The sequence below is a fragment of the Balaenoptera musculus genome, chromosome 10 (genome assembly GCF_009873245.2).
Source record: "Balaenoptera musculus isolate JJ_BM4_2016_0621 chromosome 10, mBalMus1.pri.v3, whole genome shotgun sequence".
Classification (NCBI taxonomy): Eukaryota; Metazoa; Chordata; class Mammalia; order Artiodactyla; family Balaenopteridae; genus Balaenoptera; species Balaenoptera musculus.
Window position 1 is genome coordinate 101,353,871 of NC_045794.1, and position 16,340 is coordinate 101,370,210.

The 16,340-nt window shown below is 58.3% G+C and overlaps 1 protein-coding gene across 8 annotated transcripts in view; it reads right to left on the minus strand.

Annotated features, from left to right (window-relative positions):
- CELSR1 (cadherin EGF LAG seven-pass G-type receptor 1) overlaps positions 1–12,333 on the minus strand; it is a 149,315-nt gene extending 136,982 nt beyond the window's left edge. For all 8 annotated transcript variants that reach the window (XM_036864896.1, XM_036864897.1, XM_036864900.1 and 5 more), the window contains exon 1: positions 8,291–12,333. In XM_036864896.1, the coding sequence (XP_036720791.1) occupies positions 8,291–11,876 (3,586 nt within the window). In that variant the 5' untranslated portion in view covers positions 11,877–12,333. The remainder of the gene's footprint in view (positions 1–8,290) is intronic.
- Between the last annotated feature and the right edge of the window lie 4,007 nt (positions 12,334–16,340).

Genomic DNA, 16,340 nt, shown 5'->3' on the forward strand with positions numbered 1-16,340 from the left:
AAATGATAAAGCCTCCTGCTGGGCTTTTCCCAGCTTCGGAATGTTCACGCCCAAAAAGGTGCTTGATTAGCCAGGTAGCCACAAGTTCTTACCTGAAGCAAAAGCAGAATTCAGCCATTGGAGTTCTCCTAAAACAGCCCGTTCCTTCCACCCGGGGCCAAGCCCCCAGCCAAGCATGGAAGGAACTGAGAGTGCCTTGTCCTCTGCACAGGCCCCCTCCCCCCGCATCTGTCCTCTAAGTGAAGGCAGAAGAGGAGGAGCCGCCCTTGGCCTCGGCACGTGGCCCCTCCCCCCGGACCCCTCTGGATCATTCCATAAATAATCCACAGATTTGCTGAGCACCTACTATGTGCCGAGCCTCAGGCCCACAGGGCAAAGCAGAGGGGGGCCCATTGTCCCCAAGAACGAAAGGCTACTGCCCTCTGTCCACCACAACCTGGGTCCCTAACCCGAGTTACCCCGGTTACCCTTCCAAAACAAACATGCAGAAAGGAAGAGGGTTATTTACTATCCCTCCTCCACCCAGTATCCAAGGAGGACTTTTATAAGAACCTACGTGTTCAGGTTAGAGAAGAAGAAAAAACTGAAAACTATTTTCCCCCAAGGCTGTGAGTTGAAAAGAATCAAGACAGCCTTCAGAATATTTTCTGCACTCTCTGCCCCACTTGATAAAATCTGCTTCTGTCTGCATCCAAGTGCCGGCGGCCCAGCCAGACTACATGCCCCGGGGGCACAGCCTCTGCTACCAGGGCCCTGGCACCCACCCTCCCACCCACCTGGTTCCTTAACAGGTTTCTGCTCTCAGGTGTCCAAACGGACAGGCGCGTGCATCAGCCCAGACCAAAGTGGACTTTCAACGGTGACACCAGGTTCTGGACAGACTTGTGGCGTCACCAACACCAGTCACTTTTCCAGGTATGATATCAGCGCCACCCCTTCTTCCGAAGGGCTCATGTGGCTGCAACTTTTCCCAGATTTAAAAAAAACAGTCTCTCTGTCACCCTCATTGGTACGTGGGGACAGATGGGAGACCTCAGGTCACCAGGTAGCCAGCGCTGAGATGGGGAAAGCTGGGTCCTTGTGAGTCCAGGTCACCTGTGCCCTTCAGCCCCTGCCCATCCTCCCCTGCCCTCCTGCTCCCGCATCAGGGGTCCCGTGGCTCAAAGAGAAGCAGACGCCGCCGTCCCCGCCCCGACTCCTGCAGCCCCATCGACACTCAGCTCGGCCACAGCAGGCCCTTGACTGCCACTGAGGCTTATCCCCTGAGTCCAGTGCCCCCCCCGAGGTGCCAGCGCCTGTGACAGATGAACACCTGCGCAAGCAGGCAGCATTGCAGGACGGGCCAGGACGGTTGTGCCCGTTAGCTGGTCAACTCCTCTCGACTGTCAACTCTGCCTGGGTCCCCATGGCCATCGCACCTTCCCTCTGAGTCTCCCCCATACCCGGTCACCCAGTCCTCTGCTCCCCAAGCCCCCCAACACCCCGGCTCTCATGGAGACCATCAAGGACCCCCCCTGGGCTAACCCAAGTCACACCTCTGTCCTGAGGCTCCCTGAACACCAAAAGCCATCAGCCACTGGTGACCCCCTTCAGGCCCTCACACTCCCTCAGCCCCCAGGGCCTCGGACCCTTGGTTTTTTCCTCCTGCAGGTGGGTATTCCGGCTCCAGCTCTCAGGCAGGTCCAGCCTGCCTGGGCCCCCCCAGGCTGCACCTGACCCATGTCCCCATCATAGGGGTCCTCTGCCCGAGTGCCCTCCACCCCCGCGGCCATGATGGTCCTCTCTGTCACCCCAGAGGCCATGCTCACCACCTCTGGCTGTGGCCCCAGCTGGTCTCTCCTGCCCAGACCTGTGCATCCAACCGTCTTCATGACAAGGTCACAGGTGCCCAGCTGCACGGGGTCCAAAGTGGCCTCAGGGCCCTCCCCTGGTGCAGGTACCTGCTCTCCCCATCTTCATCTGCATGTTCCCCAAAGCACAGCCTGAGAGAACACAGCTCGGGAGCCGCCGTCCCGGGTTCAAATCCCAAAGCGGCCACCACAAGCTGGGAGCCCAGGATGCGGGGTCGAGCCTCTGGGGGCCCTGGTGTGCTCCTCGATGAGACAATACCTTCCACTGATGCGGCTGCTGCAGGAGCAGACAGGTAGCATGGGGTTGGGGTGTGGGGGTCGTGGGGGAGGGTCCCAGCATGAGGAGCACGTGGGCTGACCAACCCCACCCTCACCTCCACATCTCACCAGCTAACCTCCCAAATCCCCTCTGTCCACCCACCCCCATCAGCAGCTCAGCTGGGGGGGAGGGGATTCAGCCATGCCCAGCCCCCCGCTGGGAAGGCATATCACACTCACCTTGGCACGGGGGAGTCCCCAGCCCACCCTCCCCCTGAATTCACTTCCCTGTTTATCGACTGTCCCCACCCGACCTCCCTCTCCAGGGCCTGGCACACAGTAGGCCTGGCACATAGTAGGCACTCGATAAACAAATAAACACTCCCTTGTTTCTGAGCCAGTGTTTCTGAAAGTATATTAGCAAGTGACTACCTCCAGATACTGAAGCCCTGAGACGGTTAACTAGCTTCCCAAAGTACCTAACTCTTCCGGGCAAGTTATGTTACTGGAGAATCCAGCTCGACGACTGACGTGGTTTAAGCTGGTCTGATCCTTTTCCACATGGTAAGATTCAGAAAAGAAACATAATGCTTGCCTCCAGACGCTGCCTGGTACAATGCCCATCTCCCTATTTCCTTGTTGGCCATCAGAGTCCCTACGATATCCTGTATTTAACTCGGCAAACACTTTTTAAAACTTTATCAAGCCTGGACGGCTTTATCCCATCGAGTCCCCACCAGAGTAAACGGATAAAGGTTATTCAATCTTGTTATTTCACGACTTTCAGTATTTTCTGACACGTCTGAATGACTCATGGCCCAATCATTTTTACCCCGCAAAATGCTACTTTTCCCACCCCCACTGGCCCACATGCCCACAAGCACGAGGTCATTTTCCACCAAATGCCGCGTTCCATGATGTGCAGCTCACGGCTGGACACCCACAGGGACACACATGTTCAAGTTGAATTTAAAGTGTCCGTGTTACTAAATGACCAACATCTAGAAAAACTACCTAAGGGACTCCACACGCGACAGTCCCCTTGGGTTATTAGCCACGCTGCTTTCTAAAACGCAAACACAGCTCTTATAAACATTCGGAGCACAAAAGCCCCTACCGTAGAATTTTAAATCTCATTCAAAAACTGTCACATATAGGGACTTCCCTGGTGGTGCAGTGGTTAAGAATCCGCCTGCCAATGCAGGGGAAACAAACGGGTTCGAGCCCTGGTCCGGGAAGATCCCACATGCCACGGAGCAACTAAGCCCGTGCGCCACAACTCCTGAGCCTGCGCGCCTAGAGCCTGCGCTCCGCAACAAGAGAAGCCACCACAATGAGAAGCCAGTGCTATCACAACGAAGAGTAGCCCCCGCTCGCGGCAACTAGACAAAGCCCGCGCGCAACAACAAAGACCCAAAACAGCCAAAAATAAATAAATAAATTTATTTTAAAAAAAAAATTAAAAACAAAAAAAAACCTGTCACATATAGGGACTTCCCTGGTGGTGCAGTGGTTAAGAATCCGCCCGCCAATGCAGGGGACACAGGTTCGAGCCCTAGACCGGGGAGATCCCACATGCCCCGGAGCAACTAAACCCGTGAGCCACAGCTACTAAGCCTGCACTCTAGAGCCTGCGAGCCACAACTACTGAGCCTACGTGCCACAACTACTGAAGCCCGTGCACCTAGAGTCTGTGCTCCGCAACAAGAGAAGCCACCGCAAGGAGAAGCCCGCGCACCACAACGAAGAGTAGTCCCCGCTCAACACAACTAGAGAAAGCCCGCACATAGCAACGCAGACCCAATACAACCAAAAATAAATTTTAAAAATTAAAAAAAAAAAAATATCACATATAAAACAAACACCATGTATCACTGGAAGTTATCTAAAAACGGGAGCAATTTGAATGTGACTATACTCAGAATTCAGAAAATTTTCAGTGTTTTGTCCTTGGTGGGCCACATAAAACCATCAACACTATCTGCTCCCAGTCCAAAGATTGTACTAACGCCCCCATCCAGGCAAAAGGAGCTGCCCTCCTCCCAAGCATGTCCATCTTGGGTACCACATACCCCATCCCCCTCCCCGACCCCACCCCCCACCCCCGGTCCCCGCAATCCTGTGCACCTTCCCAGCGGCTCCACTTCTGGAAGCACCCAGCCCTTCCTGGCATGGCTTCCACAAAACCTAGTGTACAACTGGGCTCTTCTTCTTTTTCATTTATTTATTTATTTTATTTATTTATTTTTGGGTGCATCGTGTCTTTGTGTCTTTGTTGCTGTGCACGGGCTTTCTCTAGTTGCAGCGAGCGGGGGCTACTCTTTGTTGCGGTGCGCGGGCTTCTCACTGCGGTCGCTTCTCTTGTTGCAGAGCACAGGCTCTAGGCGCGCGGGCTTCAGTAGTTGTGGCACACCGGCTCTGTAGTTGTGGCTCGCGGGCTGTAGAGCGCAGGCTCAGTAGTTGTGGCGCACGGGCTTAGTTGCTCTGCGGCATGTGGGATCTTCCTGGACTAGGGCTCAAATCCGTGTCCCCTGCATTGGCAGGAGGATTCTTAACCACTGCGCCACCAGGGAAGACCCATGGGCTCTTCTTTACAGCACCTCAAGGGCGGTAATAATGCGCTAGAGGCCATAGGGTACGGCTGTAAACCCGGGGAAGCCAATCACACTTCATTGAAAATAGCTTGTGAGTTTGAAACCACAGCTTTCCCCATTGTTTCCTTTAAAAAAACCTAAGAATCCAAGTCTGGTTAATTCAAAGGCTGATCTTTTTGTTTTGTTCTGTTTCTACACACAGCTTTGCTGTTGGGAATTACATATTTATAGTTTATAATATTTTTTTCTTTGAAGCATTAAATAGTCGTCAAATGGTCAGAGGGTTGTACAGGATCCCAAGGTGCCTACTTAAACCAGGGCAAGGATTCGGCCGTGAAACAATTCAGCTTAGCAACTAATTCCTCAAAACTCTTCTCTTGGGACTTCCCTGGTGGCGCAGTCGTTAAGAATCCGCCTGCCAATGCATGGGACACGGGTTCAGTCCCTGGCCCGGGAAGATCCCACATGCCGCAGAGCAACTAAGCCCGTGCACCACAACTACCGAGCCCACGTGCCACAACTAGTGAAGCCCACGCATCTAGAGCCCGCGCTCCGCAACAAGAGAAGCCACCGCAATGAGAAGCCCATGCACCGCAACGAAGAGTAGCCCTGGCTCACCACAGCTAGAGAAAGCCCGCGTGCAGTAACGAAGACCCAATGCAGCCAAAAATAAATAAATAAATAAATAAATTTACGTTAGGGCTTCCCTGGTGGCGCAGTGGTTGAGAATCTGCCTGCCAATGCAGGGGACACGGGTTCGAGCCCTGGTCTGGGAAGATCCCACATGCCGCGGAGCGACTAGGCCCATGAGCCACAATTACTGAGCCTGCGCGTCTGGAGCCTGTGCTCCGCAACAAGAGAGGCCGCGATAGTGAGAGGCCCGCGCACCACGATGAAGAGTGGCCCCCGCTTGCCACAACTAGAGAAAGCCCTCGCACAGAAACAAAGACCCAACACAGCCATAAATAAATAAATTTTAAAAAAAAATTTATATTGAAAAAAATTAACTAAAATGAAATACAATTTTAAAAAAACAAAAATTTTCTCTCAGGTAAGAGAGGGGAGTGCGAAGAGCCGGCTTGTTTTGCTTACATCTGGGTTGGATGCCTGGTGCTCCTGCTTGCCGGCTATGTGACCCTGAGGAAGTGATGTAACCCCTCTGAGCCTCAGTCTCTTCATCTGTATAATGGGCAGCCGCCTAAGGCCACTCACTTCCCAGGCACCAGAGGAATAAGTGATGGTGTAGGTAAAAGAGTTTACAAAACTGCTTGATATCCAGGCAGAACCCAGTACAAGGTGATCATCATCATCTGGGAGGGTGGACATGAGGCCCCAGTGCCTGACTGACACGAGGGTACGTCACAAGGATTGGAAGCCCAAACTGGATCACTGGGACAATTACAGCATAGCATGGAGCACCCAACCCACCTTCAACTGTGGTCCTGGCTGTGGTTCCACCAGGTAGGCAAGACGGCCCTCAGTAACTAACCTCTTTTGAAAAAAATCCATCTTAAACCCTTTATCCAGCCATCATGGGGGGGGGGCCACATTCCTGATGCTTCAGACACATGAAACATCCCTGCTCCCGGCGTGCGCCCGTTCCCACTAAAGCACCATATCCCCTGTAAATTCAAAACCCTATGATGGGGACTTCCCTGGCGGTCCAGTGGTTAAGACTTCGCCTTCCAATGCAGGGGGTGCGGGTTCGATCCCTGGTCGGGGAGGTAAGATCCCACATGCCTCATGGCCAAAAAACCAAAACGTAAAACAGAAGCAATACTGTAACAAATTCAATAAAGACTTTAAAAATCGTCGACATCAAAAAAGTCTTTAACAAAACAATAAATAAAAAAAAATTAAAAAAAAAAAAACCTATGATGTTGCCAAGTCATTTTTTTTTTTTGGCTGCGTTAGGTCTTCATTACTGCGCGCAGGCTTTCTCTAGTTGAGGCAAGCGGTGGCTTCTCTTGTTGCAAAGCATGGGCTCTAGGTGCTCGGGCTCAGTAGTTGTGGCTCACGGGCTCTAGAGCACAGGCTCAGTAGTTGTGGCGCACGGGCTTAGTTGCTCCATGGCATGTGGGATCTTCCCAGACCAGGGATCGAACCCGTGTTCCCTGCATTGGCAGGCGGATTCTTAACCACTGCACCACCAGGGAAGTCCCCCCAAGTCATTTTTATATAGGCTAAATTTTCCATCCACTCTGCTTTATCTAGCAGATAAAGCAGTACAGGGGAAAAAAAGAAAGAGAAAATGCAAATGGAAATTTGTGAAAGAGACTTTTTTTTAAATTGTTGCTGCTCGGAATGTCCATAACCCTGGTTGACAATTCTCCTTAAAGGCCTATTCCGTATTCTCTACACACATTCACAACTTCACAAAACCCACAATATTCACCTACAGACAGACTAGGCTGACATAACATCAATGTTGCAGTATCGCATGGCCTCAAAACTGGACCTGTAAGTTCCGGATTTTATAAGCAAACAACTGGAACCTGTTTGCTACCCAATCCTTAGTATATAAAGAATTACAGCCAAATGCGGAAACAAAATAAATCAGAAAATTAACTTTTTAATTCTTCCAGGGCTCCCATGGGTATGCTGTATTGTAATAATTTATTGATTAAACAATTCATCTGAAACATTGACTCAACCCACAGATCCTAGCCTTTTTTGGTGATAGTTTGGTCTCCTAATTAAGGTCACCTGCCTGCAGGAGCCACTGGGGGTCTCTTTACTGTTCCCCAATCCCCACCCCACCCCCCCGGCCCCGGCCAAATCCTTCCCTCTCTCTTCTGTGTCCTCCTGTTCGTCCCCCTCTCTGGCCCCGCAGCTCCACCTGCCACAGGGAGGTCAGCAGCATGGAGGACCCACCCCTGACTGCCTGGTGAGACACCCTCCCTCCAGCCCAGCAGGGTTCCCACACTGGCTCCACCGCCAACCCAGGCAGGCCCCTAAGTAACATCCGAATTACAAGGGCACGTCCAGGAGCTGAAGCCAAGATCAAACGAGGCTGCGCTTTCAAAGAGCTCCCACACAGGCGAGCACACATAAACCCGACTGCTACTACCTGGAGGAGACAGAAAAGAGACACGAAAGGAACTAACTCCAGCTGTCTTGCAGGGCGACTCAAGGACCCATCCGGCAATTTACAACGGTCCCACCCAAGAACTAATTGGCACATGGGCACACAGTGACCTCTGACCTTTCCAGACAGGCACGTGGCTGATTACAAAGCATCACCAAGCAAACCAGACGCTCAGATAACCTCCGAAACCAGGTTTCTAGAGCACAACTCGGGAGCCAGACCCTCTGAGAAAAGCCCAGGAAGCCCCGGTCTTGAACTTGAAGAAGCCCAGGCCTGCTCCCAGCAAAAACGCTGAGGGCAGCAGTGCCGTGCCCCTCTCACCCTCTTGGCCTGAGTGAGGAGCACGCCCTGGGCTGGCGGTATCCAACCATCCAACCGGAGGCCACAAATCCCCGGAGCTACCCGGGCCCGGCCTGACTGCGCCCCGGCAAGCCGGGCGGGCTCGGGGCAGGTGCCCGCAGCCCTCCAGGTGGCCCCGCGGAGCCCCCAGGGCCACTCACCGGAAACAGACACCTCCATGAGCGCCTCCAGCGGCCGGTTGCTGTTCAGGTCATGGCTGAGCTGCAGCTCGCCCGTGGCGGGGTCCAGCAGCAGCAGCTGCAGCTCGTTGCCCTGCAGGAAGGTGTAGTTGAGGCTGTCCGAGAGGTCAGGGTCGTGGGCCGGGATGCGGCCAATCACACCAGTGGGGAAGCTATTGGACTTATTGGTGACGTAGTTGTTGAAGAGGATCTGGAAGTCCGGCAGCACCGGCGGGTTGTCGTTCTGGTCCAGAAGGCGGATGTGCACCGTGGCCCGGCTCACCAGGGGGGCCGACGTGGCCTGCACCACGAGCACGTACTCCCGCCGGACCTCAAAGTCCAGCTCGACCAGGGCACGTAGGTCCCCACTCAGCAGGTCAAGCTGGAAGACCTCAGGCACGTTGCCTTCCACAATCTGGTACATGATCTGGGCGTTGGGGCCTTCGTCGGGGTCACTAGCTCGAATCCTCGCCACCACGGACCCCACCGGGCTGTTCTCCTCCACAAACAGCTCCAGCTCGTCCCTCTCAAACACCGGAGGGTTGTCATTAATGTCCAAGACGGTCACCTGGATTTCCACCGAGGCGCTAAGGGGCACCGGGCTACCCCGGTCCACGGCCAGGGCACGAAGATCGTACACGGCCACGTTCTCCCGGTCCAGCCGGCGCTGGGTGCGGATCACGCCAGATGTGGGCTCAATGTAGAAGTCCCCGTCGCCATCGTCCCCGCCCTGGAAGGTGTACAGCAGGCGGCCATTGGGGCCTGAGTCTCGATCCGTGGCCGAGACCTGGAGGACGCTGGTTGACGGGGGAGCATCCTCGAAGACGGAGCCCTGGTAAAAATCCCGCAGGAACCGCGGTGCGTTGTCATTGGCGTCCAGGACGAGGATCTCCAGGGAGGTGGTGTCGGACTTCTGAGGGATACCGTTGTCCCGGGCTGTGATGGCCAGCGTGTAGGCGGCCTGGTCCTCGTAATCCAGCTCTGTCATGGTGTAGATGGTGCCGGTGTCGGGGTCGATTCGGAACTGCGGCACCGGATCCTCCAGCACGTAGGTGATGCGGGCGTTCTCGCCGGTGTCCTCGTCGGTGGCGCTGATGGTGGCGATGGAGGTGCCCACGGGCCGCTCCTCGCTGACGCTCACGGTGTAGTGCGAGCTCTGGAAGACCGGCCGGTGGGTGTTGGCGTCGGTGACGTTGATGAAGACCTGCGCGGTGTGCGCGCGCATGCCGTCGGAGGCGGTCACCGCCAGCACGTACTGCCGTTCCTGCTTGTAGTCGAGCGGCAGCGCCAGCGTGATGAGGCCGCCGCCGCTCTGGCTGCTGAGCGCGAAGCGGTTCCGCGTGTTGCCGCCGGTGAGCTGGTAGGTGATCACACTATTAGCATCCCGGTCGAGGGCCCGCAGGGTCAGCACGCTGCTCCCCACGGCTGCGTCCTCGTTCAAACGCAGCTCGTACACGGGCTGCGTGAACGTGGGGTCGTTGTCGTTTACGTCTAGCACCGTGATGGACACGCTGGCGGAGGAGCTCATGGGCGGCGAACCGTGGTCCACCGCCTCCACCCCGAAGCTGTACTGCTCCACCTCCTCGCGGTCCAGCTCCGCGCACACGGTGATCCAGCCCGAGCTGTTGTGGATGTGGAAAGGGAAGTCCGCGGCCGAAGCGGGGTCCTGGGGCCCAGCACCGCCACCGCCCACGGAGGCCGAGGCGGTGTCCACCAGGCGGTAGCGCAGACGCGCGTTCTCACCCGCGTCCGCGTCCACCGCCTGGATGTGCAGAACCGAGTGGCCCAGAGGCACGTTCTCCAGCACGGCCGCCTGAAAGGGGCTGCTCACAAATATGGGGGCGTTGTCGTTCACGTCCAGCACCTGCACCGAGACCAGCCCCGAGGAGTTGATGAGTGGCGGCCGGCCCCCGTCCTGGGCCTTGATGCGCAGCGTGTACTCGCGGATGGCCTCGAAGTCCAGCGGGTTGATCACATCCAGGCTGCCGCTCAGCGAGTGCAGGTAGAACTGCCCCTTCAGGTTGCCGCTGATGATGCTGTAGTGTATGGCCGCGTTCTGGCCCTGGTCCCGATCTGTGGCCTGCACGCGCAGCACGGGCGTGTTGACCGCCACGTCCTCGGGCACCTGGACCACATAGCGCTTCTCGCTGAACTGGGGGTAGTTGTCGTTCTCGTCCTCCACCACGATGTGCACGGTGGCAGTGGCACTGAGCGGGCCCGGGTTGCGGCCCTGGTCGTTGGCCTCCACCAGCAGCTGGTAGGAGGCCTCTTCCTCCCGGTCCACCACCGCCCGCGTGCGCACTACGCCCGAGCGCTCGTCGATCTCGAAGACACCACCCGCGCCCTCCAGCAGCCGGTAGCGCATATTGGCGTTGGAGGGCGCGTCGCCGTCGGTAGCGCGGATGGTCAGAACCTCGTAGCCCACCTCCAGGTTCTCGCGCACTCGCTCGCGGTACTCAGACTGCTCGAAGACCGGACTGTGGTCGTTGGTGTCGCTGACTGTGACGGTGAGGTAGGTGGCGGCCGAGCGCCGTGGCGAGCCGTGGTCCACAGCGCTCACTTTGAGTACGTGCGTGTCCTTGGTCTCGCGGTCCAGCGCGCGGGCGGTGCTCACCAAGCCCGTGTCGGAGTCGATGAGGAAGTAGCCATTGGAGCGCTCATCGAACAGCGCCTCCATCTGGTAGCTCAGGCGCCCCGCCTCGCCCTCGTCCGGGTCGTGCGCGCGCAGCTCGATGACCGCGGTGCCCGCCGGCTCGTTCTCGGGCACCGACACCTGGTAGCTGGGCAGCTGGAACTGCGGGGTAGTGCTGCCGCCAGCACCCCGCCGGGCCCGCCGCGCCGCCCCCGCCCCGACCTGAGGCAGGCTTGGCGGCGACAGCGATGGGGAGGGTGTCCCCGAGGCCGCCTCCAGCGCCAGCTCCACCCGGATGGTGCCGGCCGCGCGCCGCAGGGCACAGAGCAGGCGCAGGCGGGCCGAGCCACCAGGCGGCAGGCAGACAGGGCGACGTGGGCAACGGGACCCGGCGCGCGGCGGGCAGCTGCAGGCGGGGAACGTGGTCAGGGCCGCGAGCGCCGAGTGCAGCGTGGCCCCGCCGCCGCCGGGGCCCGGGAAGCAGAGCACCGCGCCGGGGTCAGGCACCGTGAGCACAGCCCGTGCGCGCAGCTCCGCGCCGGGAGCCCGTCCGCCCCGGGGCCGGGCGCTGCAACCGGGACCGTGCGCGCGTGCCCGCAGGCGGAGGCTCAGCGCCGTCTGGGCGCTACGGGCAGCCAGGCGGACATGCAGCGGCAGCGGGCGTCCCCCCAGGCGCGCGCAGCTCCGGAGCCCCGCGCCCGGCCCGCGCCGCCGCGCCGCCAGCCGCCCGTCGCGGCTCACGTCCAGCAGCTCCCGCAGCGCCCGGGGCGTGCGCGCCGCGTCCAGCGCATAGGTCCAGCCGGGCCCGAGGGCGAAGGCGCGGGCCCCGCCGGGCACTCGCAGCTCCCAGGCGGCCGCTCGAAGCCCCAACACCGGTAGGGCGGCGACCGCAGCCAGGAGCAGCAGCGCGGGCAGCACGGGCGGCGGCGGCGCCATGGCCCGGAGCCCGAGCCCGAGCCGGGCGCCCGAGCACAATCCATGCACCCGGCGCGGCTCCGCATCCACCCGGCGCGGCCGGGGGGCGGCTCCCGCGCGGCCTGTGCCGGGCCCTCGGGGCGGCTCGCGCCCCGCCTCCCCGGGGGCCCTGGCGGGGACACCGGAGGCCGGGCTCCCGGTCTCCCCCGCAGCTTCCACTTCGAGAACACTTTGCGAAAGTTTGCGAAGTTGGTTTCAAGATGGCTCCTCCGCGCGTCCCGGGAGGGCGCCGCGCATCAACCTGCGGCGGCGGCGGCTCTAGGTGGCTCCAGGTGGCTCCCGCGCTGGCTCGGCAGGGCGGCGTGGGAAGCAGGGCGGGCCCGGAGCGGGGCGAGGGCTACGCTCCCGGAGCGGGCTGGGCCGCACCGCGCCTCTCAGACCCCGGCGGCCGGCTGCTGCCTGGGCGGTGCGCTCGGCCTGCGCCCCCAGCGCCCGCGCTCTCCCCGCCCCTGGCCAGGCCCGGCCCCGCCCCCGGCCCCGCCGCGTATTGTTCAAACCGGGGGGGCGGGGGGCCGGCCCGGAGGTGCGCGCCGGGAGAATCGCTATGGAGACGCGGGGGCGCAGCGGTGACGGGGGCGGGGGGCCGGGTTCACTCCCGGGCGGCCTCCCCACCCTGCCTCCCTGGGGGGCGGGGCCGAGGGAGCCAGGCCAGGAAAGGCGGGCTGGGGGGCCTGGTGCGGCTACTACCAGTGGGGCGGTGGCTCCACTCGTCGGGTGCTGGGCGCGGCCAAAGCCCCCCACCCCAGCCCGGCAACACTGATCCGCGGAGACCGCCGCCCCGGCCGCCGCGCGGGTTGGACCCGGGAGGGGAGAGGGAAGGGTGCGGAGGTTCCGGGGAGAGGGTCGGGTCTCCCCGCGGCGGCTGCTGGGGGGCGCTTACAGAGTTACAGCAAAATGCCGGAGGCTAAAGTGCTTTACCCGACAGAACTTCCCTGGACTTTGAAATTCTATAGGCAGCTAACCGGATTCGGGTCCCACTGGGTTTAAAACGAAACTTTTAATCGAAAAGAAAAACAGTCCGGGTTGACACTTGGGATTGGAGCTGGGGATGGCGGAGTTGGGGACGGCGGAGGCGAGCTCGTCTCCCGCGCGTGCGACCAGCCTGAGCGCTCCGTTCGCGGTCGCGCGGTCCAGCCCCGGGGCCCCTCGGCTACTGCCGCAGCGCGGCGGCCGCGAGCGCGGGCCCGGGAGGCGGCGTGGGGCGGGGAACCGAGGGGAGGGGGAACTTAGAACTCCGAGACAGCACGCCGTCTCCTGCGGGGAACAGCCCGGGAAGGGAGTTTTAGAACTGAGATGCACACCAACGCCTCCTGCGGGGCACAGATTGGGGGTTGGTGGCGCTTTAGAACTAAACGGTACCTGCCCCACCTCTTGCGGGGCGCAGCCTGGGGGCGGGGGATTCGTACTGTGAGACACCCCTCCTCCTCCGGCGGGGCTTTAGGACTGTGCCACCGCCGGGTGGGGAGATGCACTTGTCGTCCGTAGAGCTCTGGATGCCAGAACCCACTCTAGCCTCTCGGCCTCCCAGCGGTCGGGGGGCGGTGGGGAGCGGGGCGGAGGAGACTCTGCTTCGACAAGGCCCCTCCCGGTCCCAGCAGCGCTAGGGGTGGGAGATGTCGCGCACTCGTCTCCAGAGCAGGTTTTTCTGACCTGGGGGCGGCCGCCGCATTTCCGAGCTGAGTGCAGATAGGTGTGGAGCTGGGGCACAAAAAAATAAATCAGTAAGTAAACTCGACCAGTATTGTCGAAAGTTGCTGAATACAATGTTTTGGGGTTGAAGCCAAATATGAACATTCTCTTCCCATTAGCAAAGATTTGAAGACGTTATTGTTGACCTAAAAGGTAGATTTGCTTTGGAACCTTTTAATCTGGGAGTTTCCACTGGCAAGCCCAGTAGGGAGATTGGCGGGGAGGGGCAAGTCCATCCCTTAAATGTGGCTGTCCAGGACCTCCCCGGACTGCCCTTCGTCTTCCTGGGGAGGGTCAGAGGGCAGGAGTTTTAGGGTCAGGAAGGCAGGGAGGACCCTCCCCATCCCGGCCTCACCGTGGAAAGCTCCCAGCCGGAGTGAAGGGGAGGCGGCGGCGTTGGGGGTTACCCCGGGGGGGGACCCCCACTGGAGAACCCCTAGAGTGCTTATTTCACAACAGGGACTTTGAATAGGGTGGGTTGGGTTTAAATCAACAAAAGGTTCTCTTGCACTGCTCTTGCTGGTTTTTGAAAATTCAAACGCAGTGAATGAGTTTGGGTGTGGGCTTGCTTTCCTGGAATAAGACACCTGCCCGCTGGGACCCACTTCCTGGTCCCAGGGGCTGGGAGAGGAACACAGGGACAGACCTTGCTAACGGGATGTCCAGCAAAAGGCTGAGAGACAGATGATGGTTCCATTCAGATACAGGTCAGAAGCAGGCCCGCTCCACCACACTGTTTAGAATGCACGCAGCCAGGGAAAAGGTTAAGAAAAGCAAGGACATGATGTGAGTGTGGTCAGGAGGAGGGCTGGGGAGCGGGGCATGGCCGCTTCTACGCCTGAGAGTTGGCCAAGTGTTGGCTTTACGATCTTACATTGAACTCTACACGCATGCTTTATGTGCTTTTCTGTATGCATGCTACGGTCCAGAATTTTCGAGGGGGGTAGGAGGAAGGAATTAAAAACAGGCTGCAGCTTGTGATGTGACTTGAGGGCGATCCAGTTGCTTCAGCAGGACAGAAATCACGAATCTGAAGTGGCTGGCATCTTAGCGTGGTCGAGTTCCAATTCTGCCACTATCTAGGTGTGTAGGCTTCGCCAGGGCCTAACTCCTCATCTAACTGGAGATAACAAGAGTCTAGATTCCTAACATTGTTGGAGGATTAACGAGATCTTTTGCCTAAAGAGGCTGGTCCAGGCCCGGCTCAGGTGCAGACCTACTGTGGGTAACCTTTACTGTTGTGTCACTGTCAAGGAGCACGTGATCACAGGGCTTCATCACTGCCTCCACGGATGTGATTGAAATTGTCAATTAAATGGTGTGTGCACCATCCGTGCCTGTGGAGAGGCAGGGGCTGTAGCTTTCATCCGGTTTCCTGGGAGGTCTGTGCTTGGCCCCTGATCCTGTCCACCCAGACTGTTCATAGAAAGTGATCCCAGGCCCAGGAGGGGAAGGCACGTGCCCGGGGCTACAGGAAGGGATGCGACATGGCGGTGGCCTGTCCAGCACCACCTGAGGGGCTGTGTCCTGTTCACCTGCCCTTCTCCCTTGGGGGTGGATGGACGCAGCGGTCTCTCCTGTGTCCCCCTGAGAGCCGCTGGCAGAAAGAGGCCGCACCTCTCCCACTGTTTGTGCGTCTGGAGTGCCTGCCACCCCCCTTCGGGCTCAGTGAATCGTAATTGGTGTTGAGATTTTGCACGCACCCGTGAGGTGTTTCACGTGAACTGAATGCTTTTAAAAAATAAAAATAGAATTTTGTTAAAAAGGCAGAAGTTGGGCTTCCCTGGTGGCGCAGCGGTTAAGAATCCGCCTGCCAATGCAGGGGACGCGGGTTTGAGCCCTGGTCCAGGAAGATCCCACATGCCGCGGAGCAACTAAGCCCGTGCACCACAACTACTGAGCCTGCGCTCTAGAGCCCACGAGCCGCAACTACTGAGCCCGCATGCCACAACTACTGAAGCCCACGCACCTAGAGCCCGTGCTCCGCAACAAGAAAAGCCACGACAATGAGAAGCCTGCGCACTGCAACAAAGAGTAGCCCCCGCCCGCCACAACTAGAGAAAGACCGCGCACAGCAATGAAGATCCAACACAGCCAAAAAAATTAAAAAAAAAAAAAAAGGCAGAAGTTATGGGTTTCCAGTGTTGTACATGTTCTAAAAAGGAGCTCAAAACGCTTTTTTGCCAGGGGCTTGAACCAGAGCCCGCATGAATTCTGGAATCTGTTCCTTACACAATAAATTCCTGGGCCAATTTTTAAACAGCGAGGAAGGAGCTAAAAGAAACACCCTATTGGTGAAAGCGGAAAAGCAAGTCCAGGCCTGGGCCCCACTTTGCCCTTTTTTTTAGAATTCAGAGGGAAAACCCTCTTGGGAGCAGTGTTCATCACTCCCCCTCCTCTCCGTGCCCCTCACCTTTGGTGGGGTTTGACTTGTGGAAAACTGTGAAAGTTAAAACATGGAACAAAAGCAGGACCTTGACTTAATTAGAGGTTGATGGAAGCAAGGGGATGGAGGGAATTTAGATCCTCACGGAGCACATTGTACAGACTCGCGCTTCCCTGAAAGACCCAGATAACGTTAGGACAAAAAAGAGAATTGTTTTTCTGCTTGGAAGTTGCAGAGCCTCTAAATACAAATGCTGGGGTTTCTTTGGGGCTCCCAGGCCCTTAGCCTGGGGTGTGTGGCCTCAGGGGACCTTGGGTGAAGGCCCCTTCAGGGAGCCCATCTCCTGCAGG